At 39.7% G+C, this 17,824-nt stretch overlaps 1 protein-coding gene across 4 annotated transcripts in view; it reads right to left on the bottom strand.

The window, feature by feature from the left end:
- Nucleotides 1-17,824, bottom strand: part of CD28 (CD28 molecule) — a 31,639-nt gene that overhangs the window by 3,834 nt on the left and 9,981 nt on the right. For all 4 annotated transcript variants that reach the window (XR_010149831.1, XR_010149832.1, XM_016950357.3 and 1 more), the window contains exons 2-3: nucleotides 7,351-7,707; nucleotides 4,562-4,686 (exon numbers count right to left, since the gene is read on the bottom strand). Coding sequence is in view for 2 of the 4 variants with exons in the window: in XM_016950357.3 (XP_016805846.1) it covers nucleotides 4,562-4,686; nucleotides 7,351-7,707 (482 nt within the window). In the remaining 2 variants the exon portion in view is untranslated. The remainder of the gene's footprint in view (nucleotides 1-4,561; nucleotides 4,687-7,350; nucleotides 7,708-17,824) is intronic.

The following is a 17,824-nucleotide window of genomic DNA, read 5'->3' as shown; positions in this document are numbered from 1 at the left end:
AAATTTGTAAAGATGGAGTCCAAACTAATGGCAATTTACAGTTCTAGACAACTAGTACATTCCTATGTCTTTATGGGTATGTATTTCTACACTCATCTCTCTTTCATAGGCTTGGCTCCATCAGGATGAATTTCCACCAGAAGTGAGGGAAGTAAGGGCAATAGTTTCACCCACCATGAATCTTAGCAAAATTTTTGACTAAGGGTTAGGAACATCATTTCTGAATCAATGTGATAGTAAAATTCTACATTTCTTAACAAATGACCCAGAAAACATCTAAAAACAGAAAGCCATCAGATTTCTGGATTCAGCATTCTCTATTATGAAAAAAGTGCCTAGTTCCTGGCACACAGGCCGATACCTAAGTAGATAATGCTGTACCTGAATGACATGATACCTGAATGAATAAATAAGTGAATGATTTCAGCCCTGGTTTTGTTTCCATACACTCCTGCCTGAGCACTTCACACCTTCCTTGTCAAAGGGGCATGAGTAAGTGCTAAAGAAAGGTTTGAAAAACACTGACCTCCATGTTACTAAACACAGCTAACATGTTTTAAGTCCTCATCTTCTTCAACTCTCAGCAGTATTCTATACTATTGATAACTCTCTTCTTTTTGTGATACTATTTCTCTTTGCCATCTATGACATCCCAGTTTTTATCCTACCTGTCTTGTCACTCCTTCCCTGCCTCCTTTGCAAGCTCATCCTTCTCTAACCAGCCGTTAGAATTTCTCACTGCTTGGTCCTAGGCCTTCTTCTCTATCCTCTTTCCCTAGGCAATCTTATCCACATTCACAGCTTCAATTACCACCTACTCACCCAAATTTATATCTCTGGACTAAACCTCAAAGCCACTCTAAACTCAACATGCCTAAAATAAAACTCAAGATTTCCCCCAAATGCTGTTTTTTTTTTACCAGTGTTTCTCATCTGAGTGAATGACACTACCATATATACAGTTGCCCAAGACAGACCTCCTAACCTCATCCTTGACACCTCAAGCTCCCTTAATCCCTGTCCCAGGAGACATTTAGTGAAGTCTAAAAACATTTTGGATCATCACAACGGGGAGGGATGCTACTGGCATCTACTGGGTAGAGGTCAGAGATGCTGCTAAACATCCTACAATGCAATGAAGAATTGTTTTGGTTCTACATCCTTTCTGTAAATGAAAGACTAGAGCTGTCTTGAGCACAAGATCACAGCAGGGCAGGGGTGAGGCCGAGGAAATGTCTGTCCCCAGATGAGTGTAGAAAACAGCTGATAACCTGGGAAGCATTTTTAGTACTTACTCCAACCCTGAGGACTCCCTTTGCCAAACCTCCAAGTGTCAGCCTCTGCCTCCGGACACCCAAACCAAATCATAGCTGGTAGAGAGGCCACAGCAATAAAGGTGTCTTGATTCTCAGGTTCTTTACATTGCACATAAAATAATGAAAGGTCTGTTGCAGTCAGCTCCCATGCTTATCCTCAAGTGATTGTCAGATGGCAGACTTACTTATTATCACCCTAACTCTAAACACAGCAGTGGGATGAAAATGACAGATGCATGGCTGGGAACAAACACCACGCAGAACCTACAGCACCCATGTGCATTGAGTATGTGTGCATATGTGTGCAGGAAGTACCTACCCTATGTGTCTGTGTCATCTCCACCCCTTCAACAGTGAATATCAGCTAATGATATGTGATTTCTGGACCATTCCTCCTTTGCCCTTCTCCCCATGCCAGCCTTACCCACTTGTTTCCTGGGAACAGCAGCAATACACAGGGCATATGCAAGGTAATCTACTTAAGTACGTGGTCTTCAAGAATCTACTGGATTATTATAAAAAGCAGACGCTACCTGTACACACACTATCTACATTCCTCACATTGTGATCTGCAGTGGGGAACATAATGTTTTTTAAAAAGATTTCTTTAGGAAAACGGGCAGCTTTACCAGCACAGCTGCATGAACGGAGAATTGAAAGACAGTGACAGGTGCTGGCCTGTGACAGCTTGACCAAAGGGAGCTCTTTATTTACTCAAATGTCAACATCAGGTCAAGAACTGAGATAGAATCTGCAGCTGCTCCCAGAAACCCGCTCAGCCTAGAAACCCACTCAACCCAGAACTGCCTACAGTAGCATATCATAGGCCCTCAGGAAGTTCCGGAAAACAGCAACTTACATCAAGGCACGCTGCAGACCAGCCAAAAATAGGATCTCAGAAAATTACCCAGGAAATAGCTAAACTCCAGGGATCCATAATGGCCTAGATGCCCAACTCAGCAAGGTACTTGTTGCTTAAATAGCAACAGCAGGAAAAGATGAGCCCAGAGTGAAAATACTATGTTATTCTACGAAATATAGACAAACTTGTATTTATACTCTTTTGGTAAGAGAGTACAAAGACCCAGGTTTGAGATGCAGATAAGTGGTAGTTTTTATTGGGTAACCAAATTGACTACAAGAGTCCGCAAATGACAGGACTGCCCAATTCACAGGGGGTCTGTAAGACAAAGTAAAACAAAAATAAAATTTTTTAAAACAAAGCAAGATGAATCTCACTAGGAATTAGTAGTACTGCCAAGGAAAAACCCAGTGTGTCTACGATGTGTCTGAGTTGAAAGTGAACGGTTTAAATTCATTGAAAGTGAGAAGCTGCTTTTGTGACTCAAGTCACTCAACAAATTGATGTCTCATTATAGTAACTGACATTCTAATGAATATTTATAATAAGTCTTCAATAATGAGCAGTGTCCTCTGGCCATTGAAGGTTAAAGTAGTTCCCAAAACTACTTTCTGCAGAGCTAGTAAATTACTTTGACCTAGGTCAGCATATCACAGGGGAATGCCTTTCCTGGAGGGGTATCCAAAGGGCCACTGCACCTGGCCTTTAAGTTAGAAAGTTGAGACTCCCAATGAGAGGATTGAAAAGCCATATGGTAGGCCTAAAAGCCAATGGCCAGAGATTAAGAAGAAACAAGAACTAAGAATTCTAAAAACTCAAAAATTATCAGCAAACACCAGAGGATCAAAGCTAGAAGGTAAGTTGGATGAAGATACCAAGATCTGGAAAGATGAAAGTAGTCAACTAACATCAGAGGCAGAATTCAGGCAACATTTTATAATACCAAAGCCCCACCTTCAGGGTTGGGCAACTTGCAGAAGGCAAGCCAGGCAAATTCTTAAGATGATACCTAGTATAAAGAATTTCCAGGAACAAGCAACCACTTTGTTTCCTACCCTGCGGCAAGTACAGAGTAAGCAACAGGCAGCCTGACAAATGTCCATCTGAGCTCTAGAGTCTTCTGAACTGCAAGGAGCATGTGGGGAACAACTGAAAGGTAAGCTTTGGCAATAGGCCAAGAAGAGTCTAAAAGAATCTAAGACTGGGTAATAGGAAGGCATGACTGTGGATCCAGGTCTGTACCCGCAGTCACCAAGCTGATAGTAAACAGAATGACTTCACATGATATGGCTTTCAGAAATCACTGACCCATCTATGAATTAGGTACATATATGGATTATGCCTTAAAGATGAGTATCATACTTCAGGCAGACTCATTTAAATCCTTAATTTGACCTCTCTGGAGGTTATCAATTCATCAATCCAATAAGCATTCATTAAGCACCAAATGTACTTAATATCAAATGGAGAATATCAAGAGAAATAGTCTTTTGGAGACTATCAAGAGAAATAGTCTTTTATGCTTGAGAATACATTTCTCATTGAAGAAATGACTCATCCATGCATGTAACTTCTAGAAAAAAATTCAAAGACAACATGGAGTCAATACATTCTGTACCATACTATGTACCTAAGAAGTTTCTGAGTAAGAACAAGGGTCACTCAGGGGTACGTTCTTAACTGTAGGTGCGTTCATCAAAATGTGTTCAAACCCAGGCCAAAAATTCAATGTTGAGGAAGGTAAAGAAAAATACACCACATTTATTACATAAACATTTGCAAAAGTTAGTACTTCAATTCAGTGGTGAGAGCTCAGAAAATTCTAACTCCCATTATAGTTTCATAATGACAGCACCATACTTGGCCTCACACAATTCAACTGCTTCAGAGGAGAAAAAAAAATATGACTCAGATAAACAGATCTAGTTTCTTTGCTAGGTTTGAATACACAATTTCAGTAGCCAAGTTTCTCATGATTTTTGATCAAGCCAACATTGTCCATTGGCTTCAGTTGCCCAGCTTCCCAAGTTGCCTAGGTGTTTTATACATATATACGCATTAAAACTGTTCTATGTGTCATAATTATATTGCAAAATGGGGAGAAGAAAGGCAACTGCTCCTAATCCCTCCACCCTAATTTACCCATTTAGCTTCTTATTTTGCCTCACCACCTACTCAATGCCTTCTGGGAAATCTAACTCATATCAGATTTTTATCTCAGATAGAGTTGAACAAGCTAAAAGAGAACCTACTCAAGCATGGGGAAAAGAAAATCATCATCCTATATTAAACAGAAAATAAACCACATAGGCAAAATTCTTGAATGTGTTCAGATTTCATGTGCAGTGGAAAAGTTACATAAAAGCAGTGCTGCTTCTCTTACCCAGAAAATAATAAAGGCCACTGTTACTAGCAAGCTATAGCAAGCCAGGACTCCACCAACCACCACCAGCACCCAAAAGGGCTTAGAAGGTCCGGGAAATAGGGGACTTGGACAAAGGTGTTTCCCTGAAAAACAAAATAGAGTGGATTAAATGATACAGGAATAGCAATTGAGTGCATTTCCTTCCTTGTGAACATCAGAGAAAAATGTGAAAGAAATAAAAATATTAAACATATCACCAGCTTAGAGTGAATAGATTTCCTCTTTGAGACTTACCCAACCCCACCATTGACCATGATCTGGTCAGTTTTCACGACCACAGTTGAAAGCCATTACGTTAGGATGGTACACTGGTAGACTTGTATTCACTTGACTTTGTGGATTCTACTGTGTGATTCAAAATGGTGACTTCCAATGGCCTTAACCTAACTTTATCCCTTTCTCCCATCAGAAGATAGTTAATCTAGACCCTAAACTGCATTCTTGGAATAAGTTAAATAATATACATGTTTTCAAGCCTTAAGAAAATCATCAGCCTACTATGGCAGTCAGAACACTGGACTGCTAATCAGAGGATAAATTTCTAGTTCCAACCCTGTCTCATAGATTATATAATGACAAACAAATCACTTTATATCCTTAGGAATCAAAAGGGGATGAGAAGGAACCTATAGAATTCTATTCAAAATTGGAGAAAATTAGAACTAGAAAGCATACCAAAAATCCTCTAGTCCATTGATTTTCCATCCTAGCTGCACAATAAATTATCTGAGAAAGTTTGAAAATATAATGATGTCCAGCACCCCTTCCTCAACCCATATCAATTACATCAGAATCTCAGGGCTGGAACTAGGCATTGGTATTTCTTTTAAAACCTACTCAGATTTATAATATACAGATAGGATTGAAAATTACTAAGTACAGGATCATTGGTGTCCTTCTCAGTTCTAACATAAATGATATGTGTATATGTGTGTATACATATATATAAAATACTATCCTAAAGTAGCATGTCTTTCATATAGGAAAAAATATTTCACTCTTAGCTACAAGCAAAATAGCATAATTTTTTAACCTTTGACTTGATACAATTAAAATATTCTGTTTGGATATTACAGATATTAGAAATCTAAATAGGACTCAGCAAACAAAATATTCACACATTAATTGTCTCTATTTTGCCAGAACACAAAAGCTTATCTGCCACATTAACAGTTCTTTCCTTATTTAGTATCCTATTTTTCATCAGCATGGCTCTGTTCCAGCATTGAAGAAAAACCATTTATTGGCATTATGCTAGGATTCAGTACAAAACTGAACATATGTGTTTCTTATTATCATTCCACAAAAATGAAAAGCTATGATATATCCACAAAGTATACCAAAAAATCAAACTTTACTTGTTGCTACCAATACTGTATTCTTCTGAGTTGGGGAATCATGATTTTTCTCCCTAACATTTAGGCAGAACATAACGTCAACAAAAGCTCAGTAGACTTATTTTCACTAATTCACAAATACTGCTTAACAGTTGTACTGAGTTTTTGACTATGAAAAAGTTAGGTGACTTATCCAAGATCACACAGTTGATTAATAGCAAATTTTATGTCCCCCGGTTTCTAGTCCAGCATTCTTTGTATATTTCAGAAAATGGAAAGGTACGGGCTGGGCGCGGTGGCTTACGCCTGTAATCACAGCACTTTGGGAGGCCCAGGTGGGCAGATCACGAGGTCAGGAGATTGAGACCATCCTTGCTAACACGGTGAAACCCCGTCTCTACTAAAAGTACAAAAAATGGCTGGGCGCGGTGGATCACGCCTGTAATCCCAGCACTTTGGGAGGCCAACACGGGCGGGTCACGAGGTCAGGAAATCGAGACCATCCTGGCTAACAAGGTGAAACCCTGTCTCTACTAAAAATATAAAAAATTAGCCGGGCATGGTGGCAGGTACCTGTAGTCCCAGCTACTCAGGAGGCTGAGGCAGGAGAATGGCGTGAACCTGGGAGGCGGAGCTTGCAGTGAGCCGAGATCGCCTCACCGCATTCCAGCCTGGGCGACAGAGCAAGACTCCCTCTCAAAAAAATTAATTAATTAATTAAAATAAATAAATAAATATACAAAAAATAAGCCAGGCGTGGTGGCGGGCACCTGTAGTCCCAGCTGATCGGGAGGCTGAGGCAGGAGAATGACGTGAACCCGGGAGGCAGAGCTTGCAGTGAACTGAGATCCCGCCACTGCACTCCAGCCTGGGCGACAGAGCGAGAGTCCGTCTCAAAAAAAAAAGAAAAAGAAAAAGAAAAGAAAAGAAAAGAAAAGGAAGGAAGGAAGGAAGGAAGGAAGGAAGGAAAAAGAAAATGGAAAGGTACTTTTACAGAGGAAGATTATGGAGCACAAAAAAAGAATTAATTAGAAATAGAACTGAGTCTTCCTGAGTCTTAACCCATTAGACCCAGCTGTTACTTGAGGGCACCTGGGCTTACATTTTAATGGTAACCTCTTTTCTGCCATGATCCACTCGAATGGAGAAAAATGATCTGTTCCCACATGCGGTAACTTCATCACTTACTCTCCCGCTCAATGTCAGCAAAGGAAAATAAAGATATTCAAAATATAACCTTGAATCTCCTCTACAGTAAAGGGAAAAAATTTTCTGAAAACATTATTTGTCTTTGTTAGTATCAAATCACTTAGGCCTTATTCAACCCCACCACTGACCACGACCCAGTTTTCAGGACTGCATTTGAAAACCATTACTTTAGGGTGGTACACTGGTAAAGTTGTATCTTACCTTTCACATGGATAATGGTTCCATTGCTCTTCTCATTGTCTAGGTAAGGAGGAGGATACATAACTTCAATTTTGCAGAAGTAAATATCTGTTTGGTTAACATACAAATTCTGGAGGTAGAATGTCACTGATTCATTTCCCAATTTCCCATCACAGTTGAACCCCGTTTTTGAGTAAACCTGAAGCTGCTGGGAGTAATTCCCATATACAACACAGACTTCCACAGCACTATCCAGTCCTTTGTGAAGGGATGCCCGGAACTCCCTTGAGAAGAGATTGTAGGAATACTTGCAGCTAAGGTTGACCGCATTGTCGTATGCTACAAGCATGGGCGACTGCTTCACCAAAATCTTGTTTCCTGGGGGAAAAAAAAAATCATTTGCTTAGAACAAGAATATAAGGATAATTTTTCTTCCTGAAAGCAAAATATATTAATTAACTAAATGAACAGATCTCCAGCAAAGGTTTTCTCTTGGCAGAAGATGTAGGACCTCTTCAGGGGATAATTATACTGAGAGTTCAAAAGTTAACATTTCAATATTATTTTCATCCTCTTTTGAATGGAACAATGGAGCATGTTTTCACCCGGAAGGCAGTACATGGCTTTCTGTTAGCATTGAGCACCACAGCTAGGCACTCACAATTTTTAAATCTATATTCCTGAGAATGCATTGGGCCAATTTCCTGACTGAGTGATATATTTGGAGGTGGCTTTACTGCCTGACACAGACACACAAATAGATCTGTTTCTTTGTTTGTTTGTTTTTGAGACAGAGTCTTGCTCTGTTGCCCAGGCTGAAGTGCAGTGGTGCAATCTCAGCTCACTGCAACCTCTACCCACCGAGTTCAAACAATTCTCCTGCCTCAGTCTCTTAAGTAGCTGGGATTACAGGTATGCACCACCACGCCCAGCTAATTTTTCTATTTTTTTAGTATAGACGGGGTTTCACCATGTTGGCTAGGCTGGTCTCGAACTCCTGGCCTCAAGTGATCTGACCACCTTGGCCTCCCAAAGTGCTGGGATTACAAGCATGAGCCACCACGCCCAACCTACAAATAGATTTGTTTTTAAGTTGTGATACAGGTTTTTGTAAAGGAATTAAAATATTTTGAAACATTTTTACTTTGTTTATTGCCCATTGCAAGAGTGGGATGAAGAGATAAGAAAAAATATAACCCAAGAGTTTGCTTTAATGTGTTTTCCACACCAAATTCAGAGAATAGCCTCCCCAAGAAATTCATAGATCTATTCCCTTAAATCATGAAAGGTGAAAGACTCCAGAGGGGAGTTATCTCTCTGGTCCATCATCTACCTTTACTGCTATCCCAATAAAAGATCAAAGAATCTGGAGACCATTTAGTTCAATCTTTAAAAGCAAAGAACCTGAAACTAGTTTATCAACTCCATAAGTGAAGAGAACACATTGATCTCATTTCCCATGGTATCCTCATTGTTGGCACATGACAATATTATTTCTTTTTTTTTTTCTTTTCTAATGACTGTATAAGGCCTAGAAACATTAGCTGGTTTGTCTGAAGTCACCAAACAAATGGTGAGCAAAGCCAGAACTAAAACCCAAGTTGGCTGTGACCACCTGAGAAATAGACCACTGAAGCACTGAGAAACTGAGAATCAACTTTGCAACCAAGACACCTTCCAAAATTTTTCTTTTTTTTTTTTTTTTCTGGAGACGGAGTTTCACTCTTGTTGCCCAGGCTGGAGTGCAATGGTGCGATCTCAGCTGACTGCAACCTCCGCCCTCTGGGTTCAGGTGATTCTCCTGCCTCAGCCTCCCGAGTAGCTGGGATTACAGGCATGCACCACCATGCCCGGCTAATTTTCTATTTTTAGTAGAGACGGGGTTTCTCCATGTTGGTCAGGCTCGTCTCGAACTCCCGACCTCAGGTGATCCACCGCCTCGGCCTCCCAAAGTGCTGGGATTACAGGTGTGAGCCACTGCGCCTGGCCCTCAAGAATTTTTCTAAAACAACAAACCACTTTGTGTCTTTGATTCAAATTTCAATGCAAACAAAAGCATTTTTTTGCTCTTGTTTTGGGGTATGTTAATAATTATTTACCTACTTGCATTTCTTTTAAGTTTATTTGAAGCAACATCCCGTATACCCACACTGAAGAGCCAAATAAAATCAGATTCATTTTTAAATGAAATTTACAATTTAACTGAATTTGAATTCATATACACAGGTGTTTTGTTTTGGTTTTGGTAAGAAGGAAATGGCATAGAACTAAATTAATAGTAGCTTTTTGTCTCCTATATAATCAATAATGCTGGCTGGGGATGATGACTCACACCTTTGTGATCCTAGCACTTTGGGAGGCCAAGGCGGGATGAATGCTTGAGCCCAGGAGTTCAAGACCAGCCTGGGCAACATAGAAAGACCCCATCTCTACAAAATTCTTTTTAAAAAATCATTGCTGGCTTTATATCAAGAACTTTAAAATGAAAAAATATCTGTGCCCAAGTCCTCCCACTTCTGGAAATTCTGATTTAATTGGTCTAGGCTGGGGGGAAGGATTGATACTAAGTTTTTTTTCTTTATTTTAGATAATAACTTTATTGAGATATAATTCAGGTACTATAAAGTTTGCTGTTTTAAAGTGTAAAATTCAGAGATTTTTTAGTATATTCACAAAGTTATGAATGAATCACCACTATCTGATTCCAGAACATTTTCATTACTCCATAAAGAAATACCATACCCATTTACCATCACCCTGCTTCCTCCCTCCCTTAAATCCCTGGAAACCACTAATCTACTTTGGCCCTATGAATTTGCCTATTCTGGACTTTTTTAATAAGTAGAATCATAAAATATGTGGCTTTTTGTGTCTCGCTTCTTTCACTTAGCATAATGTTTTCAAGTTTCATCCATGTTGTTGCATGCACCAGAACTTCACTCTTCATGGCCAAATAATATTCCATCGTATGGCTATACTACATTTTGTTTTTCTATTCATCACTTTTTGGCTATTACGAATAATGCTACTATGAGCATTTGCATACGGATTTTTGTGTGGACGTATGTTTTCAACTCTCTTAGGTATTTGCCAGCAGTAAAATTGCTGGGTCATATGGTAACTCTATGTTTAACTTTTTGAGGAATCGTCAAACTGTTGCCAAAGCAACTGCACCATTGTACATTCTCACCAGCAGTGAATGAGGGCTCCAATTTATCCTCACCCTTGCCAACACTTGTTATTGTTCATCTTTTCTATTATAGCCATCCTGGTGGACATGAAGTGATATCTCATCATGGTTTGATTTGCTATTTCTCTAATAACTAATGATGCTAAGCATCTTTTCATGTTCTTATTAGCCATTGGTCTATTCTTTTTAGAGAACTCTCTATTCAGATCATTTGCCCATTTATTAACTGGTTAGGCTATTTATCTTTTTATTATTGAATTATTAGAGTTCTGTATACATTTTTTATACTTTTTATTTTTTTATTTTTACAGAGTCTCACTCTGTCACCCAGGCTGGAGTGCAGTGGCATGATCTTGGCTCACTGCAGCCTCTGCCACCCAGGATCAAGCAATCCTCCTGCCTCAGCCTCCCGAGTAGCTGGAATTGGAGGTGACCACCACCACCCCCAGCTAATTTTTATATTTTTAGTAGAGATGGGGTTTCTCCATGTGGGCCAGGCTGGTCTCAAACTCCTGACCTCAGGCGATCTGCCTGCCTCAGCCTTGATACAAGTTTCTTATCAGATATGTGATTTGTAAATGTTTTCTCTCATTCTGTGGATTGTCTTTCATATTATCTTAAAAGTTCCCCCACTTGATTCTAATATTCAATTGGGTTGAAAGCCACTATGTCCTAGTGGAATTCACCTGACAACATATTTAGAATCACCTGGAAAAATCTAAAAGCCTTTGGTTTTCCAAGGCCAATTAAATCAGAATCTCTAGGTATAGGACCCAGGCATCCATTCATATTTTTTAAGTTTCTCTAGTAATTCTAGATGGCAGTCAAATTTGAGAACCAGTGGCCTAACAGAGGAAAACTAACTTCTTATCCTCAAATCGGCCTCCACAGGTTTTTCCAACCTCATTTCCTCAAACTGAAGCCCTCCTAATTAGACCATTTAAGCCAACATCCCAAGAACAGACTGTGAGCATTCCTACCTCCATGCTTTGTCTACTAACTCCTTGGCACAGAGCACCACTCCCTTCTCAGGTCTCAAAATGATTACTATCTGTATCGCTCACTTGACATTTGGTCGAGTTATACCTTTTAAACAACTCTTGTTTCACATGCTTCAATTTGCTTAGCTTTGGATTCATGTGCATTTCCCTTAGGCCCCTGGTTTCCAAGTCTCTTGACAGAAAGGACCACATGTTATGCTTCTTTACATAACACAGTATGACTAATAGACTCTCATTAAATAATTGTTGAGTGAAAGATGGTGATTCGGCTGTATTGTTGTTATCAGCAGCTAGGTTTGACTACCATCTCATTAAATCCTTTTTGGAAACCTGTGTCAACAACTTTAACTTCACTTATTATTTGTTCCACAAATATTTTGCAAAAGCACTGAAAAATAAACATGCAAAGAATCAAAAAGTTCGACCTGTCTTAATACAAACATCCAATTTGTTTTTTTGTTTTTGATTTATTTTGTTTGTTTCCTTTTTTTACTTAGAAGGAGTCATTAGGTCAGTTCTAATCGGAAGAGCAACCAACTCCAGCAAGCAATGCCTGCATCTCTCCTCCTTTTCAGAGAGTGAGTGCAGGTTAGGCATTTGTATTCTGCTTGCTCACCCCCCTGGGAATTGTGTTTCTATTGCTAATTATTTGGATTCTGTTTTAATGCACATTCAAATTCTTCCTGATCTGCCTTTGTGAGCTGATTTAAAGAAAAAGATGAGAATGAGAATAGGACTTCTTTGTGGAGACAAAAAAGGGAGTGTGGGTGGGCTGGAGAGAAACCCCAGATGGCTCTCCAGTTTGACTCCCTCTCCCAGCACACACAGTGAGGTGGAGAGAGGGAAGGGAGAGAGAGGAAGGAAGAAAAGCTGTGGCATCTAGAGTCCAGTGGTTTGCTGAATATGTCCTGTCTAACTCAGGGTGTGACATGTTCCTAAGATGCACGTGGGAGAGAAGAATTGATTTCCCAAAAATGAATGCCACTCAATTCCTGTCCTACGGCAGCTCATGATCTGATGGGGAAGAAAGATATAAATAGACCCTACTTTAAACATAGTGACACAGTGATCTGCACAAAACTTCCGGGGGCAACAGGGAAACCAGCTAAGGATCTCAGGAGATGATGGCTGACCTGAGTCCTGAAGGAGTACGCATACATGGATTTGACCAACTTTTACTAAGTAAAAGTTAGCCTGGCTAAGATGTGTCTTTGTGTTGGGGACTGGGGTGAGGTGGGAGAGTGTGTGTTTGGGCTGGGGTGAGTTAGGGGACTGTGGGGAGGATAAGACAAAGAGAGAAAAAGAGTAGTCTGGGCAAGGGAGATGAGGAGGGTAAGAGTGTGGCCGACTTGGGGAATTACAGCTACCTTCTTTTTGCTGGGCCATGAGTTACGAAAGACAAGATTGTCAGAGCAAGCATAGTTCACTCCATTAGAGAGCTTTGGCTCTCTTCTGAAGGTGATGAAGATCTACTGAAGGCTTTTATGCAGAAAAGTGCTAAGATTTTGCTGGAAAAGAGCTTGAAAACTATTTGTTTTCGATAAGGCCATTTGAGGAAAAGCCATCCAATTTATTGTTCATGTTTACTTTCCTCCCTCTTCTTTGTCAACATAGATCATTTTTAAATTAGCTGGCTCTCAAACACAGATACTGTGCTTGAAATCGTTTGCTTACTATGTGTTAACACGTAGCTAACAGCCTCCTAGTTTAGAGTTCAAGCTGAGTTCAAGGTTGGCTGATAAAATCTCATTTCTCAATATTTATATCCTCATAGCATTTGGTCCCACCTTGGTTCATGTCAATAATTCAGAGAAGCCTAAATGGGAAACTATCTCACAGGACCTCAAAATCTCTATATGCTTTGCAAGACAGTAAATGAGAGAAATTTACTTTTGGTGCTAGAAAAAGATAACCAGTGACTCTAAGTGATACTGAATATGTGTGATCATTGTGACTTTGAGTAAACACAATAATTCTGATTTCTCTTATTTTCTTTTAAAATGGGGCATGTGTAAAAATGCACACCCCTTGCTCTATGAAGTAAAAACATGGAGAAATCAAAGTAGCTGATAATCAGAATATCAGATGACATTTGGCTTTGACATGTATTTTCGGTCTCTGAGTTTCTGAAAATCCACAGTACTTCAAATAATGTAAGGACATACTACAAATGTAAGGACATATCTAGACTCAGAAGAAACCCAAATATGTAGCTCCCTCGTCCTAACTTGTGTTTGATTTCTTTTTGCTTTCCAGTTCATGCTAGGAGTGGAAGGCATTCTTCTTAGGCTACTTGGGTATCAGGAGACCCAGCCCTTTCCCTGTGAATATTTGATTTTACTTCTTGTGAGTGTTCAGGTAAGGTCTACCTAGGTCAAACCTACTAGGTTAAAAGAAACATTGTCAACCCGTCCATTTTCTTTGCTTACATTATCAAAAGATTGGTCTGACTGACATTTCTCTAACTGAATTGACAAGTTGTTTTGAAGGTGAATTTAGTGCTTTGCTTTTCAAAGCCTTTCCTAGCAGCTAAACCAGCTAAAGGTGTGGAGACAGGAAGCACTAACCTCAAACCTCTTTCCCTCACAGCTCCTGCTTAACAACAGGCAACATGAAGAGTGAGATTGGAGGTGAGAAGGTACTTATCTGCTGCTTGTGAGCAAGGTACTGAGAGCTAAAAGATTTCCCACAGATAATCTGTGAATCTTGTGAAACAGCCGACTTCAGGAAAATTGAAAGTTGCTTGAACTTCCATGAGAATGGCAGTGGGTGGTGGGGAAGCTTGGTTACAAAAAAAAACAACTCTTGCCGTTTACACCTATTATAAACGGGTCAATTACCATATTTAGTAATGAGGTCAACCCTCTGCATAGGTGGGGTGGTAACCACCTCTAAGGTGTGGCTCCCAGCATCAAAGAACCCTGACCTTAAAAGGACCCTCCCACTAGCTCAGTTAATGCTTAGATTTCCAAAGAAAATGAAGCCCAAAATGCAATATGGGAAACACATTGGCTTAATTTAGTATCTATGGCTTACATTCACAGGGCTATAAAATGCTGTCTCTTATCTCATCTGAACTCTATATTCAACTGTGAAGTAAATAGGCAGGACAGTCATCTTTATGCCCATCTTACAGATGGGGAAACTGAGGTCAAAGAGGTAGATGAGTTGTCCAAGGTTACAGGAAACATAAGTGATCCTTGAAATTTAAGCTCATAACTTATGACTTCTAATCTATTGTTCATTTCCTTCTGCCATGTTGCATCAAAATTTCAACACAATTGCAGTGATTGGTTCTAGATCCTCTCAAAGTTGGACTTGATAGGGAGGATGGTACTAGATGTCTGGAGTGAGGGTTAGGGAGGAGATTACCATTAAGTAGGGGAGTGAATGGAATGGGAAGAGGACCAGAACAGAATACATTTCATTTTCCCCACTATTTTATTAGAGTCTTATCCTGCAAAAAAACACACTCAACTGGAAGGGAACTTGGAGATGATCTATGCCAATTCCTTATTTTAAAGAAGAGGCTATTGGGGGGAAAAAAAGAGAAGAAGTAAATGACTTTTCAAACAAGGTCACACAAATAATGGAAGAGCTAAGATGTAATTTATTTATTTAGACATCTAAGGAGTAATGTTTTAAATCATAAATGGACAGAAAAACAACTTTGTTCATTCAGCAAGACTGAATTTATTTCATGCTCATATCTAGAAAAAAATACATTTCCAAATTTTTTGCCTCTAATGCACATATACAAAACATTTTGCTTACAATTTTGAAGATTTCCTGAAGGTCATAGATGGATCCCAGATAAGGCTTACAGACAGTATGATCACATCAAATGATCTTATAAATTATTTCTGATGCACAAGTAATAATTATACCATTGAGATCTTCCATTCTAGCTTACCCAAGTGTACAAAAGGGATTGAACATAGACATGAGTCAACACATAAAGTCACATTTCAGTCTGAACTTCACTAGGAAAATCCTTAACTTCAGGGCTTTTGTGAATTACATTTGTTTGTCATAGTTTTTCCTTTTCTTTATCGTAGCACCATAGAGAAATAAAACGTACTGGGAAGCTAAAGAAGCAGTTAGAGAGCTGGAATACATGATTAATTAGCAAAATGTGATTTTCCTCCAGAATCTTTAAGAACTTTATCAGGTTCCATTTATGCACATCATAGTCTGACTTTCTTTTGCCGTTGAAAAATCAGGTTGTAAGATTCTAATTATCTTGTTTCCTTTTAAAAATTCGGACTGAACAGAATTTCACATGTTAGGTAGGAACCAACAACAATGAAAGCTTCTACTTTCAGCCATCTTGCCCTGTGATATTTGTGAGCATACTGTGAAGGTGATGCTGATTTCCCTGGCATAGAAGAGCACCTCCCTCCTGACCACAGAGCTGGTTAAGTTACTGTAACTTTCCTCTGAGTATATTTCCTGTTCAGGCCCAGGATGCCCTTCAACACGTGACCATCTGACCACTGGCTCCTTTTCAGGCTCTGTAAGGGGTAGGCTCCCCCACAAGACAACCCGGTGGTTGCTCAGGAAACTGTGAGACAAACTGTGCTCCCTGAGAAGAAAGGGGGACTCAACAGTCTATGGCTCTGATAACCTTAGCTGGTGGCCTGGCTTCCTTCTGATAAGAAAAAGAGAAGTACAAAACATTCACCAGACTGTAGCACCTTTTACCATCCTCTCTGAGCTGCAATGAAGATAAAAACAAAGCTATTCATGATCTACCATGCTTCGAATGGACCCAGCCTTTCTCTCCCAGAAATTCATGTTAAAATGAAAAAATGGTAATAATAATGATAATAATGCAGGTTATGGTTTAAAAATAATTCTGTGGTCATTTCATCTAGTTTTCTGTTGACTGTTATCTTGAAAGTCTTCCCATTTTCACAAGAAATGAAGATTTAAGGAAAATCTCTTCACACAAAAAAAGGGGGCTTTGAATAAGCTTGATAAACATGCATATACAGTGGTCCTCTGGATCCATGGGGTGTTGGTTCCAGGACCCCCGCAGATACCAAAATACATGGAAGCTCAAGTCATGCAATTGTTGGTCCTCTGTATCCATAGATTCTGCATCCCACAAATACTGTTTTTGATCCATGGTTGATTGAATCCACAGATGCATAACCCATGGATACAGTGGGCCAACTATATGTTGTCTCATTCCAGATCCCAAATGAAAACAGATGGCACACACAAAATTGGGCAAGAGTAGGAAGGTTATTTATGAAAGGACTGTTGGCAAAGGTGTGGCAATAGCAGAACCACGAGGGGTAGTGCCAGAGCCTGTGACTTGCAGCAGCAGAATTATGACCACCCTTAGGTCGAAAGAGACCAGGGGACAGCGAAGTTACCAGAACCAGAAGGCAAGAGAGTTGTGTAGTGGAGGCCACCATGACAGAAGCAATGACTTCCATCAAGAGAAGCAGACCAAGCAACCAGCTTTGGCCAAGATTGTGTATATCACAACTATCAGTTATACCAAGCACATTAACTGTTCTTGACAGAAAGTATGGTTTTAAAACAAAATCTAAAGAGGTTTTAGTTTGAACAAGGACAAATGATTATAGGTAACAATATAAATAGAAATAGAATCCTGATTAATAAATTTACTAAAGGCCTGGCACAGTGGATTACACCTGTAATCCTAGCACTTTGGGAGGCTGACACAGGTGGATCGCTTGAACCCAGGAGATGGAAACCAGCTGGGCAACATGGCGAGACCCCATTTCTACAAAAAATACAAAAATTAGCTGGGTGTGGGGGTACCTGGCTATGGTGGCATGTGCCTGTAGTCCCAGCTCCTTGGGAGGCTGAGGTGGGAGGATCACTTGAGCCCAGGAGGTCAAGGCTGCAGTGAGTGGTGATTGTACCACTGCACTCCAGCCTGAGCAACAAAGTGAGACCCCCATCTCAAATAAATAAATAATTTACTAAAGAAGTTGCTTTTGGTCAGCACTAATCTAAGCCCCACCTTTAACCTTTATTTTTGTTCCTACACAGGCAGACACTATAATGTAGAGGACACTTGTTCTTGTCCTCTTAAAAAAATTATTGTGCTACATTTAACTGTCAGAAAGTAAGTCAAAGATCAGATAGTTCAGTAGCAAAAAGTCCCATATGAGCACCAAGACCTAAGGCATTCATTTTTGAGACGGAAAAGTTATCAAAAACAATCAATGAGTACTTTCTGAGAAGAAATTTTGATGTGTCACAGAATCGTCCTTTGGTATTCTGACTTCTGCTGTGACAGCGTCATTCATTTATTCATCAA

This window comes from Pan troglodytes, chromosome 13, assembly GCF_028858775.2.
Source record: "Pan troglodytes isolate AG18354 chromosome 13, NHGRI_mPanTro3-v2.0_pri, whole genome shotgun sequence".
NCBI classification, from domain to species: domain Eukaryota; kingdom Metazoa; phylum Chordata; class Mammalia; order Primates; family Hominidae; genus Pan; species Pan troglodytes.
Note: the sequence above shows the minus strand (reverse complement) of the source record. Positions and strands in the feature narration are given on the sequence as shown.